The sequence below is a fragment of the Alosa alosa genome, chromosome 12, assembly GCF_017589495.1.
Source record: "Alosa alosa isolate M-15738 ecotype Scorff River chromosome 12, AALO_Geno_1.1, whole genome shotgun sequence".
Taxonomy (NCBI): domain Eukaryota; kingdom Metazoa; phylum Chordata; class Actinopteri; order Clupeiformes; family Clupeidae; genus Alosa; species Alosa alosa.
This window is the reverse complement of record NC_063200.1, coordinates 26549976-26562179: the sequence shown is the minus strand read 5'-3', so window position 1 is coordinate 26562179 and position 12204 is coordinate 26549976. Positions and strand designations below refer to the sequence as shown.

The window sequence follows — 12204 nt, the reverse complement described above, 5'->3', positions numbered from 1 at the left end:
CTGAGCCTACTGTTGGATGACTATAAATAACTCCTCTCTGAATGGTCGGCTCTGACAGAAGTGGACAGGCCAAACACACAGAGAGGTGGTGCAATATGCTTATAGTCATTACGGATAAGAGGTTGTGCTGGGCATATATATAATACATAGTTTAGAATTTTAATCTAAAGCATATGATTTCTGTCAAATTGGTAAAGACTAAGATAAGTAAAGGCAAAAACCTTTACAATAATTATCAGTTACAAATAGGTGACCCCAGGTCATCGATGCAGTACAGAAATACTATATATTTGAGATATATATAGATATATGCTTTTTCAATCCTGAAGGAAATGTGGGAGTTATGAATTTTGGAGTTGTGGTGTATTGAGACAGGAACAAAGGGGGACAGTGCATCCCACGAGACAGATAGCTTATGTCAGTATTATGTCTTACATGCTTAAATGAAAGCTGGCCATTATACAGTAGAGTCTCCCAGATGGCAAAATCAGATTTTGGACCACTAGTGACTTGCCGCCGGTGGTCTGCCATTTCTGTTTCACAGTTGGACCACCATCACCTTTGAAAACTTGTTGTGAATAAGAAAAAGAAATATGAAATGTTATTAAATTGAAGAAGGAAGTATAACCCAATAAATAAATAAAAATTGTTTGGACCAGCATGTGAAGAAAGCATAGTGGCAACACTCCCATAAGAGACTGTGGAAAAAGATGGCAGCGCTTTTCCATGCCAGTTTCTGGGTTATGTAGACAATTTTGGAACTGAAAACTGCCAATCACTTGGTCAGTGGCCCATGAGTTACTAGATTACACTCTCCTGCAATAAAGCCATTCAGCACAGGTTTTTGGAACTATTGATCGTGTGGTGGCGACATCAGTGTCGCAACTCTCTCTTTCTCTTTGGATTGATTGGACCACAACTGGCATGAACTACACCACAGCATTACAACAGCATCACCAGATAGCCTACCCCCTATTACATGTTGACTGGTCTGGACTGGATTGCATTTCTATGATGTTCTCAACTTTAAAAGAAAACAAAAGAGCATAACATATTACTATGAATAAAATTAAGTATTATGTAACTGGCACTCCATGAAATAGGCCACCTGTGTGCGCCATTGGAGTGCGCTGTAACTCAAGACCGGAAGTTCCCTCCCACTCCCCGGAAGTTCAACAGAACTATTTTTGTTGCTAGAGGGACTGATGAAAATGGCGGCGTCTCGTCGCTCATCCCAGCAGCAACAATCAAACCTTTCATCCCCACCACGACCCTCTACACATACTCTAACTCCTCCGGGATCACCCCCAGTGTCCGGAGGGTCGACAGCATCGCCTGTGGCTGGGCCCGAGCAAGAGAGTGTCGTTGATCCGGAGATAACTCCGGTCTCCCCCGACCTCCCTGCTCCGGCCCTGAGCAGTAGCAGCTCTACTAGCTCATCCACAGCTGGCGGTAGCAGCAGTGGCTCCAGTCCGGATTCAGGCAGCACCAGCCCTGGAGGCGGCGGCTGTGGGACCAGTGGAGCCTTTCGGGAGCTTTTCGAGGCCTGTCGCAATGGGGACGTATCACGGGTGAAGAGACTGGTGGATTCGGTTAATGTGAACGCTAAAGACATGGCTGGTCGTAAATCGACCCCGCTGCATTTTGCTGCAGGTAACTGTTAAGTTTCTATCGTGTTTCTTCAACGAGTAAGCAGTTTTGCAGACCAGGTAGCAAGCTAGGTAGCTGGCTAACTAAGTTTTGTGAGAACTAGCTAGCACGTCCAATTAAATGGCCGATTGCTAGCAAAGCATCGTTGCTGTTTGTCGAGAGTGGTTTGTTTTGGTTTTTCGCAATTAGCTGCCCTCAGCAGTTGCTACCGTAGCTACCGCTAGCTGTGGCTAATGTTTTTGAACCCAGCGTCATACAATACAATCAGGGTATTCATCTTATTACTTATGATAAGAAACATAAAACAAAAAAAACATACTCATTCAAGTTAAATTAGAGATGCTAGCGTCTGGAGAAATTTTGCTATTTCAATGTAGACCCTTCGAGAGATAAGTTTTCAGTAGAGAGAATTTATAGTAACGTTTGGCTTTTCAAAAAGTTAAAAGTGTGTGGACGTTAGCTAGCATTAAGATCTGAATCTTTGAAATATCTTTAAAATCTTTTAAATCTTTTGTCAGTAACTTTAACATAAAGGAAGACAAGCCGATGCAAGCAAAACTCTGTGGTGCATTTGTGATGGCTTTCTTTTATAGCGAATATTACTGTAGTAATAGAAAGCTAATACAGCCCAAGTCTAAGTTTAATCTAAGTAAAATAAATTAATTTAATTTAATTTAATTTAACCTAATCTCACATGTATGAAATTAGATCAGTTATACAAATGCATGCAACGAGAAACATGTCAGAATGACTTTAAATTATTTACTACTGGTCATTGTTAGTAAGTGAGGAGACTAGAACTTCATATCCTCTGAAACATTGCAGGTTTTGGGAGGAAGGACGTTGTGGAGCATCTCCTTCAGACTGGGGCAAACGTCCATGCCCGTGATGATGGTGGTTTAATTCCGTTGCATAATGCCTGCTCTTTTGGCCACGCTGAGGTTGTCAGTCTGCTGTTATGCCAAGGAGCTGACCCAAATGCTCGTGATAATTGGAACTACACACCACTGCACGAGGCAGCCATCAAGGGCAAAATTGATGTGTGCATTGGTAAGTTCTCTTCATTTTCTATATTGACAGATAACATGTGATGCTGATGTAGCACTCAAATCATTGAGTTGTGTCTTACAACACTTGTGGCCAATCTCAATTCTCTGTTTTACCCCTTCCCCTTCCCCTTCATCTTACCCCTAGCCCTTGTCCCTCGAAACCGAGTGGCAAGACATAGGGGTGAAGAATATTTCCCTTGGAAATGAGATACCACTAGCCAACCATAAGGGAGAGCTGGATGATTGAAACACTTGACTTAACGTAATTTACAGAGATCGTACCACACTGAAAGCTAATATTTTGTCACTAGCAACCTGTCTTCTGTCAAATAGGCTATCATTGCATTTTCAGCTCGGAATAAAACCGTTCAGGAATTATTTCAACAACAGCAGAACGTGCCTATGTTCGTTCGCAGCCTACCTTCTGGTCCGGATGAATGAAAGATAGATAGATACTTTATTGATCCCCAGGGGAAACAGGGATGGGGGACAAAATAAACATGCAGTTTGCTATGTAAACATCCCACAACTCCTTCGATATTTTACAATAATATCCAAATGGTCGTTACTTGACATCAGAAGCAATCGGTACCTGTAATAGCCTATGCGAGGAGTCGGCAGCAGTAGGCCTATGCAGCATATCGGACGAAATGGTAAAAAAAAAGTTTTAATTACTTAGCTGCTGTTGGACTTTACATTTCTGACATGGTATGCTGCCAATTCATGGGGTAGACATGGAAATATGTAAAATGCGAGACATTCACAAAAATAATGATATGTGCTGTTAACATTCACAAAACAATGCAACATAAAAATTACCATTTTTTTAAAACTTCCAATTCTGAAGAACAGGACCTTCAATATATGGTCACAAGATTGAATGCAACATAAAATTACCATTTTAATTTTATAATCCTTATTGAAGTGGTTTCAATGGGGAGACCTGTCAGGAGTGGCAAGTAGTCGAAGTCAGATGACACTTTGGGTAGCATCTTGAGTGATTTTCCAAGTGCAAAACGGGCATGCCCGGGCGACTGAGGCAAAACATGATCCGAGAAGTTTAGTTGGTTGTCAAGAACAATTCCAGATGAATGAGTACTGATGACCGAAGGCGGTCGCCTGGGTTTCTTTAAGGCTTCTGTTACAGACAGCAGAGCTGCAGAGTGGCCGCTTTGAACCCAGACTGATTTGGATCCAGAAGGTTGTTCTGTGAAAGGAAGTCAGAGACCTGTTTGAGACTGCTGCTTCAATGCCTTTGGATAGGAAAGGCAGTAGTGAGACAGGGCTGTAGTTCTACTTGAGCAGGGTTGAGAGAAGCTTTCTTAATAGCGGTGTTACCCGGGCCATTTTGAACGCTGTTGGAAATGTGCCGGAGGTTACAGGCATTGATCACATGTGTGATAGCTGAGGCGATGGGTCGGGCTGATGGACTGAAGTAGGCTCTGTGAGGCATAGGGTCCAGCAGCATGCGGCAGGGCGGCTGCATGTCAGGAGTCTGGACACTTCATTCTCGAGAGAGTACGTGAATGCTGAAAAAAGATGTTCCAGCAGTCCCTAGAGGTTGTAGGAGCGCGGCATCTGAGCCAGATCGTGAGTGGGCATGTAGAATTTACTGCTGATTGCCCACTTTGTTTGTAAAAAAATGAGGCGAGGGTATCTGCAGTAAGGCTGGATGGAGGAGGAGGCAGCTGAGGGTTGAGAAGCGATTTGAAGGTTGAGAAAAGTTTTCTCGAAAGTGTCAGTAAGCGCTGTTGATTTGTCATTGTAGAAAGCAGTCTTAGCAGCAGTGGATGCTGGCTGAGAAGGAGTTCAGAAGTGTCTGGTAGTTTTGAGGTCGTCAGCTAATTTGTGCCATTTCCTCTCCGCGGCTCTGAGTTTGCGCGCCATGACGGAGGGTATCATTTAGCCATGGATGAGAATGTTTGGATCGAGCTGGCCTTGTGGTAAAGAGGGCACAGCTTCGTCCAGACACGCAGGTCAGTGTGGGAGCAGAGCCGAGTCAGTGGCTTCATTAACCTCCAGAGAGGAGAAGGTGTTGGAGTGGAGGTAGACCGGAGGCAACCACAGAGGAGAAGTGCGTTGGAGACAGGTTCCGGATGTTGCGGGCGAGAACGCGTGACCATCGGGCTGAGGAGCCGAGGCTGTTCTGTCAGGCCGTTGAACTGGATGAAGAAGTGGTCAGAAAGATGGAGAGGCGCCACCATGAGGGTGTCTGTGCTGCAGTTCCCGAAATCAAGTCAAGCTTTGCCAGCTTTGTGAGTCGGTGGGCTTTGAACCAGTTCGCTGAGGTCAAAGGAGTGGACCAGGGCCAAAAAAAGTCCCGCTGAGCCTGGGGCATCTAAGTGGATGTTCATATCACCCAGAACAAGAAGCGGACAGTCATGCTCAGGGATGGAGGATAGCAGAGCGTCAAAAAGTCGCCTAGTTGGCCTGGAAGATGACCAGCATTTTTGCTGGGGCCACTGTGATGGCATGGAATTCAATTATTAATGCCAACATTTCATGTCAATGAATCTCTATTTTTCGGTGGGGCGTTGTATGTTGGGTATTTCATTTCAAGTAAGCTGATTTTTAAGTCCCCCTTTTAGCCCTTTTTGCACGCCAAGAAAACTAAGGGGAAGGGGTAAAATAGAGAATTGAGATTGGCCCTTGTTGTATATGTAAGCTTAATCATTGTTGATTGTCCTTTGGGTTCAGTTTTTATGAAGAAGGATATGTTGTATTAAAAATGTAGGTGTACAAACATTGCTGTGGAGAAAGTTTGAGCTATTGCGTGTGGCAAGCTACGAAGAAAATCACACAGTAACTATTTGTAGATGCATGCCTCACAACACTCATTCACTTCTCTAACCCTCTTTCTTCAGTGCACTAGCAGTTCTTGGGTGTGTTAACCTACTGTAATTCGGGGACACTTCTCTCTGTCTGAGGAATCTATCTAATAGGCAGGGTTCCCACGGGTCATGGAATTTCTAGAATTTCATGGAATTTTGTAATGTCTATTCCAGACATGGAAAGTCAGGGAATTTGATCATTTTGGGCCAAAGTCATGGAATATCAGGGAATTTTGTTGTAGCAGTTTAAAATGTACTTGTCAAAATACATTAACACACAAATATTTCCTCACAGAACTGATGTATATCTGGTTATTAGCTTTACTGCTTGCTTGAGTGGCCCAACTTTGTTCCTTCAGTGCCCATTTATTTATTTCCAGCTCTATAAAAATAAAAGATTCATGAACGCTATGCGGCTGCTTTGAAACTATTGGTCGGTATATTCGATATTGTACCATTTATTGTATAATAAGTCATGGGAATTCAGGTTTTTTTGTCAGGGGAAGTCAGGGAAAAGTCATGGAATTTTACATTTGACTTAGAGTGGGAACCCTGAAAAGGGTTCTGCTGCTTTGAAACTTGCAATTTCTCAAAACTTTCATCGTTCAATATCACCTCTCTGGCTGTAATTTATTTTACACACCAGTGAGCAAAGATTTGATTGTTTTGTGTATAAGCTTGGAGCTGTGCTGCTTGGCAAAGTGAAGATAATGACTTGCATAGCTAGACTGTTTTATTTTCTTTATATAAATAAGTTTAACAACTTGTTCCATAAGGTTTGTCTGAAACCTCAGTTATAATGTCCTGTCTTGTAATCGTCTTGTTGAATTCCATGACATGTTTGTGTCACAATTTTAGGGCGGTTAGTTTAAAGCTAGCACAAGACAAGATAACCCGCATACGCAGTGTACTCCCACAGCTCAAACTTCCTGTGTAGAGCAGCCTGTTTTGGTCCTAGTGGTGCCCAAGTATTCCCAAAGGAAGTCTTCTGACCAGGCAGTTGCTCCTCTTAATCAAGTGGTAGTTGAACGTAAGAGTTAATAGTTCTTAATAGGCTCAATTCTTTGGTAGATAAATATACCCACCTTGCCAGCCTCCACTGTTGGCAGGGCTAAACAGTAAGGTTTTCTGGGTGATAGTGATGTTTCTGGGATACCTTGCTTTCAGTGTTTTCTTTTACTTTTTTGGCAGTGCGTGCTTTTATTAGATATGTTGACACAAGTCAGTTTGTTCTTTGTGACAAATAAAGGATGGTTAATAGTGCAGACGTGAAAACCAAAACAAACAAATAAACCATAAAGTCTTGTTCTTTTCCTGTAGAGTTCAAATCTGTAGATGAAGTTTTGACCAACGCCAGTATGGCTGTTTGCTTGCACAAGCTGCGTCAACAAAACTAGAAAAAAAAAAATCCTGCCATGCCAAATATTTTTGCTTCCCTCCATTCACAGTGAACACAGGCACCTCAGTGTTTAGCCTCTCCGTTGCTGCTGCTACTGCCGCTGCTATCGAATCCACCTACTGCGGCCCTCACTGACCCCACCCTTTTGTGAGGCGAAGCAGAGGCTGTCCTGGAGGAACGTCACGTTAGAGCTCTTTCACCGCTGCTGACACCGGACTCGCTCGCTGACCCTCCTCCAGCCCCTCTGCTCTCCGCTCGTGACCTTGCTTAGTTCTGTCCAAAGCGGAGGAGCCTATTTGTTTACCCGCGCAAAAACCCCAACAACATTTATCCATCCGACCGTTTATCTGCACACTGGGCCGGCCGTGTTTCTGTGTTGTTGTTTGCGGCATATGAAAGCATGTTGTGTGAAGGACAGGGAGGCGGAAGGCTCCGTTATTGTGCCTAATGAACTGTGGAGGTGCGGTTCATACGTTATGCATGCATGTCTCCCACAGCTGCTTTAATGCACAACAGTGTGTTCTTCACAAGAGCAAAGAAAGGGAGACTCCAGCTTCCTCCCACAGCCTGACTCACATTCTAAGCTGTTTTGCATTTAGTACATTTTAAATGTCCCTTTTCATAAAATAACTAGCTGAACTTTGCAGTGCATTGAAGGGATTGGAACATCTCTCCCTGGCATTTAAACCCTTTACCTTGTTGCGTTGTGTGGCACCAATTCAGCCACTGCTGCTGCCTGTGTGCACATTCTTTGAAAGGGCTCCGTCCAGTGAGTATTTGACCAAGATCCACTGTGTCCCGAGGCCTAAAATGTCTACACTGCTAAGGCATGGTTAGTTACCCAGAGCTTCCACATGTTGAATGCAGTGGGTTTAGTCCTCATATCTGGTGGTTGTGTACTTTTTTTTTTTTTTTTAAAAGCTCAAGTTATTGACCTGAAGGGGGATGAAATGTCCTTTCCAAGATAAAGGACATTGCAAATGTCAAGGTCCTCCTTCCCTCCCATCCTCTCTCTATTTTTGTTTTGCATCCGTTTATTGGAAATGTGGAGAAAGAGAGGGAGGGAAAGTGAGGGGCCAAGTTAATGCGCTTAGCTCTCCTGGGAAATCCTTTTATTCCTAGCCATTGAGTCAGATGAGCGCAATGGGTAGTGTCGTGAAGCCTTGGACTCGAGAGAGTCTCCAAGCCCAGATAGAGTTATAGTCCACAGCCCCATGCACAAAGATGGCTTCCAGGGCATCTGCTTCAATGGTACATTATTTATTTATAAATCAAGATATTATGGATATATTCAGTTGCACATCTTGCAGTTTGAATATATTTAGTGAAATGCAAGTGTCGTTTAGTACAGTTTTTTGTGAGATATTTTGCCACATTTGATCTGTTCCCTTTGAATGGCAGAAGATGCTGCACCAGTCGAGAGCATGTGGCATTTATCCATGTGTCTAATTGCATATTTTTTCATTCAGTGCTTCTCTGTGAAATCATCCCTCTCCCAACAGCTGTTGGTCACATAAGCTTAGTTCATAGCAAATGGCGAAGACTTAGGCAAGGCTCAAGTGACACTTTGTGTTAATTTGTTGGGCATTATTGGGTTCGGCTGCTTATTTGATTCACTTGTGGTCTTCGAATCCAGACCTCTAGTTGAAGATTCACATTTATGTGTTCCAAGATAGGAATTGTTGCAGATTGTGCCCTGTTGACACTGAGCCTATTACCCAAGTTTTGCTGGCACCAATCAACACCAATTTGAGTTTCATAGGCGAATGATTGATGAGCCAACTGGTCACTGTGGAAATGAACTGTAAAGTTTGGTCTCTAATGCAATCAGTGTTTCCTCTAGATTTCTCAGCAGCGGGTGCTGGCCAGTAAACAACCCCCAAACATACCTAGACTGAATATCAAAAGGTCATTGATATTACATTGAAATAAATGGACTCTTCATTTTATTTGTTTATCATCTTTATTAAACTCTATTTACACACCATGCAGTACCGCTGAGTAATTACTTACAGCTAAAGCTGTTTTGACCTATAGTAAGAATAACGGGAGGGTCTGGAGATTTTTACTATTTAGGCTGTGTATTGGCACCTCACCAACGTGAGTAGTTGATTTGAATGGAACATCTACAGTGTTACAAACAGCCATTCCCTGAACCTGAGGGTGTCTGTCATACAGATCTACGGTCTGCTATTCAGATATATCACAACGTTAAGCGTCCTCATTAATCAGTCAGTCAAAACTCAGGGCTTAAATTTCACTGCGGGATTGCGGGTATTGCGCATAATTTGTTCAAGTCCCGCAACTCTAGCCATCATGATGCGAGAAATTCCCGTGATACACTTTTACAGCCTGTCTGATGACGCAATATAGCTTAATCATAAGTAAGGAATGCGTGCTATTGACCCGGACTGATCAACTACCGAGTTGAATTGAACATAGCCTCATGCAGACGGACACACGGGAGAGAGAGAGAACCAAATAGGCTACGCTACCATGGCAAACTTTTACATCTGGAAAGAGCTCCTTGGTAACTATCCTGCTAGCTCAGGTCACGCCAACACTTGATCCCAGAAAGATTGTCTTCGACATGTTAGTTTTTGAACATTTATTGTATCTAATGACATAGAAAACATAATGATTTGCATACACATACCGCACTATGCACAACTTTTATTCACTAGCGACTACAGCCTCTAAAACCGTCAGGTTGAAGGGGGCTAATTACTCCATAGAATTACTCTCAGGTATTTTCTTAAAGTGACAGGCACTGAATTACACCTACTCATCACCATTGTGCACTCAATTGACCTACACACCACATTAAAGATATGCCTAAGTGTTATAGGTTAAACGTCAATATGAGGCATTCAAATTACTAAATATGTTTAGCTACTATAGTAATTACTAGTAAAATGCTATACTTTAAAAAATGCATTATTAAATAAATACACTCTATATGAATTCAAAAATATATGATAGAAACATATCACATAAGCTATAATTTTTCAGTGTGTGTTTTGTGTGTGTGGAGAGAGTCAAGCAGAATCTAGGATGTCCACTGTTGTGAATGATCCCACTACAGTATATATTACTGATGACGTCAGGGTGGTGGGGGCCCCAAAATAAAACACTTTTTTTTTTAAAAGTATTGAAGTATTGAAATCGCAATTCTTGACTTGGTATCAGAATCAACCCCCCCTCCCCCCCAAATTGTGTAAATCCCCCCCTACATGAATAACCATAAATTAATTTTAAGCCCTGAAAACAGCTATTTCACATTGATGTAAAATATAAGATGATTAATTATGTCGTGGGAGTCTCTGAGACTCTTTTTTTTAATGTGGTGTGCCAGTCAAAAAGAAAAACAAAGAATGCCCCCACCCCCACCCACACACATTTCTCTGGTTATTATGAATTGCAATTTACAGCAGTAGCAATCTTCTTTGGGTGATGAGCTAGAATAAGATGAGTTTGTTTGTTGATTTTCAGATGTAATATCTTCTGAATTTAATTACTGTGGCTCCTAAGCGCTATTATAAATATCTTCCAATATATGGCTGTAATGTCTTATATTAGGCAGCCTAGGTGGTCAATGTCCTTTGAAATAAGTTTAGCACATTTTGGAACACTGTCAGTCATTCATCTTGTACTCTTTTAAATAGCAGTTTCCTTCCCCCCCTTAGCTCTCCTCAGGAGAAGAGTTCTTTGAAACGTTTTGAAATATTTCACTCAATATTTACAGCACGTTAAAGGTAGAGTCTGTGAGTCTAATCCAACACGTGTTTTGTCCGATGTTTCTCACTGTCCTGTAACTGTCTTTGTAGTGAGTGGCTTCAAAAACTCTGGTGTTTGTACACAATTCTTCTGCTTTAAATGGGAAACAAACAAACATCAAGCCATAAAATATTCCAGCCAACCGACTCATTGCTTCAGAAGCATGGAAATCAAATTGTAGGCAAATTGTATTGGCTGTTGATCTTAAAGTCAGCAACCCTATAGACCAGAAGGGCAGACTCTGCCTTCTTGTTCTGCTCAGTATTCATTCTGTTGCTTGCAGAAGGATTGTTTTTCATTATCTCTCTATTTGTTCCTTTTGGGAAAAAAGAGCTGTCAGATTTCCCAGGCAACAGCGTGTACAATAATGTGTTCATAGAATTTGTCAGAGAAATAATAACCAAAGTGTTGTGGATGATTTGTCAAGTTCCCTGTTGCGTGTGTGTGCACATGCTTCTGTATGTGTGTGATGCGAGTATTTTGACAGGGCTGTCACCAGCCCAGACATAGATCAGTTTCTTCGTCGTGACTGTCAGGTGGTAAATTGGGCTCTCTGAATTGATCTTTCGCTGTGGCACTTATGAGTGATCACCCGCAGCCTGTCAGCCTCATCATTACAGCCGTCTGCTTGCCCAGTAAAGAGCCCTCAGCGATGGGGGTCGAGGTGAAGCGCTCGGAGTGGAAGAATCGGGGAGGGTTGCATTCAGATCTCCTAAATCTAAATCTAATCTATTCCCCTACAGTATTCTAGTCCATGGAAACTTGTATGTGATTGAGGGGGTCTGTGACTGACTTTGGTTATTTATTTGCTGTAATGGTCCAAAGGCTTGTGTAAGTTATAAGGAGTGAGAATGCGTGGGTTAGGAGCTTTTCCTGGGCTGTCTTGTGCGCGGACTCCCTTTATAACCGGCACCGACACCGGAGCAGAAGAGCAGATTTTATCTCCCATTGCCATTTTGAACACAAAGCCCTGTGGCTGCCTCTGTTTGTGTCCACTGGTATTCACGTCAGTGGCTCTTTTCACACAGGCTTCCTGTAATGCATTCGGCCCCCTCGGCTGTGTGTGTGTTTTTGTTTGTGTGTGTGCGTGTGTGTGTGCGCCTGCGTGTGCGTGTCCGTGCGTGGGTGTGTCAGAGATCCTCCAGTGGTGTTTAATGTTAAAACCCGGACTGAAAACGAGTAATAGTGCCTCTGCTCTGGCGTTCCTTTGGTGCTGGGCTGTAGAGCGGTTTTTGGGGCTGCCATTTAAATCATGGGAATACCTGTCAGAGAAGCTATTGTGGCAGCGCCTAACTGCTGCCTTTGTTGGTGCCATTCAACTACGTGGCGGGGGAAAAAAAAAGAAGCTCTTGACTGGTTTTGTGGCTCTCGGGTGATGGCAGGCTGAAAGCGTTTGTTCAGACTCCCTGATTGGCACTGAGGGAGCTCTTCATTCTTCCGCCCATCCCAGCCCAGCGCAGTGCAGTTCATGGACGAGTCAACCGGAACAAACCGACTA

General features: G+C 43.0%; 1 protein-coding gene across 4 annotated transcripts in view; it reads left to right on the top strand.

Annotated features, from left to right (window-relative positions):
* Positions 1–1195: 1195 nt before the first annotated feature.
* Positions 1196–12204, top strand: part of tnksa (tankyrase, TRF1-interacting ankyrin-related ADP-ribose polymerase a) — a 104093-nt gene continuing 93084 nt past the window's right edge. For all 4 annotated transcript variants that reach the window (XM_048258893.1, XM_048258892.1, XM_048258894.1 and 1 more), the window contains exons 1-2: positions 1196–1653; positions 2476–2700. In XM_048258893.1, the coding sequence (XP_048114850.1) occupies positions 1206–1653; positions 2476–2700 (673 nt within the window). In that variant the 5' untranslated portion in view covers positions 1196–1205. The remainder of the gene's footprint in view (positions 1654–2475; positions 2701–12204) is intronic.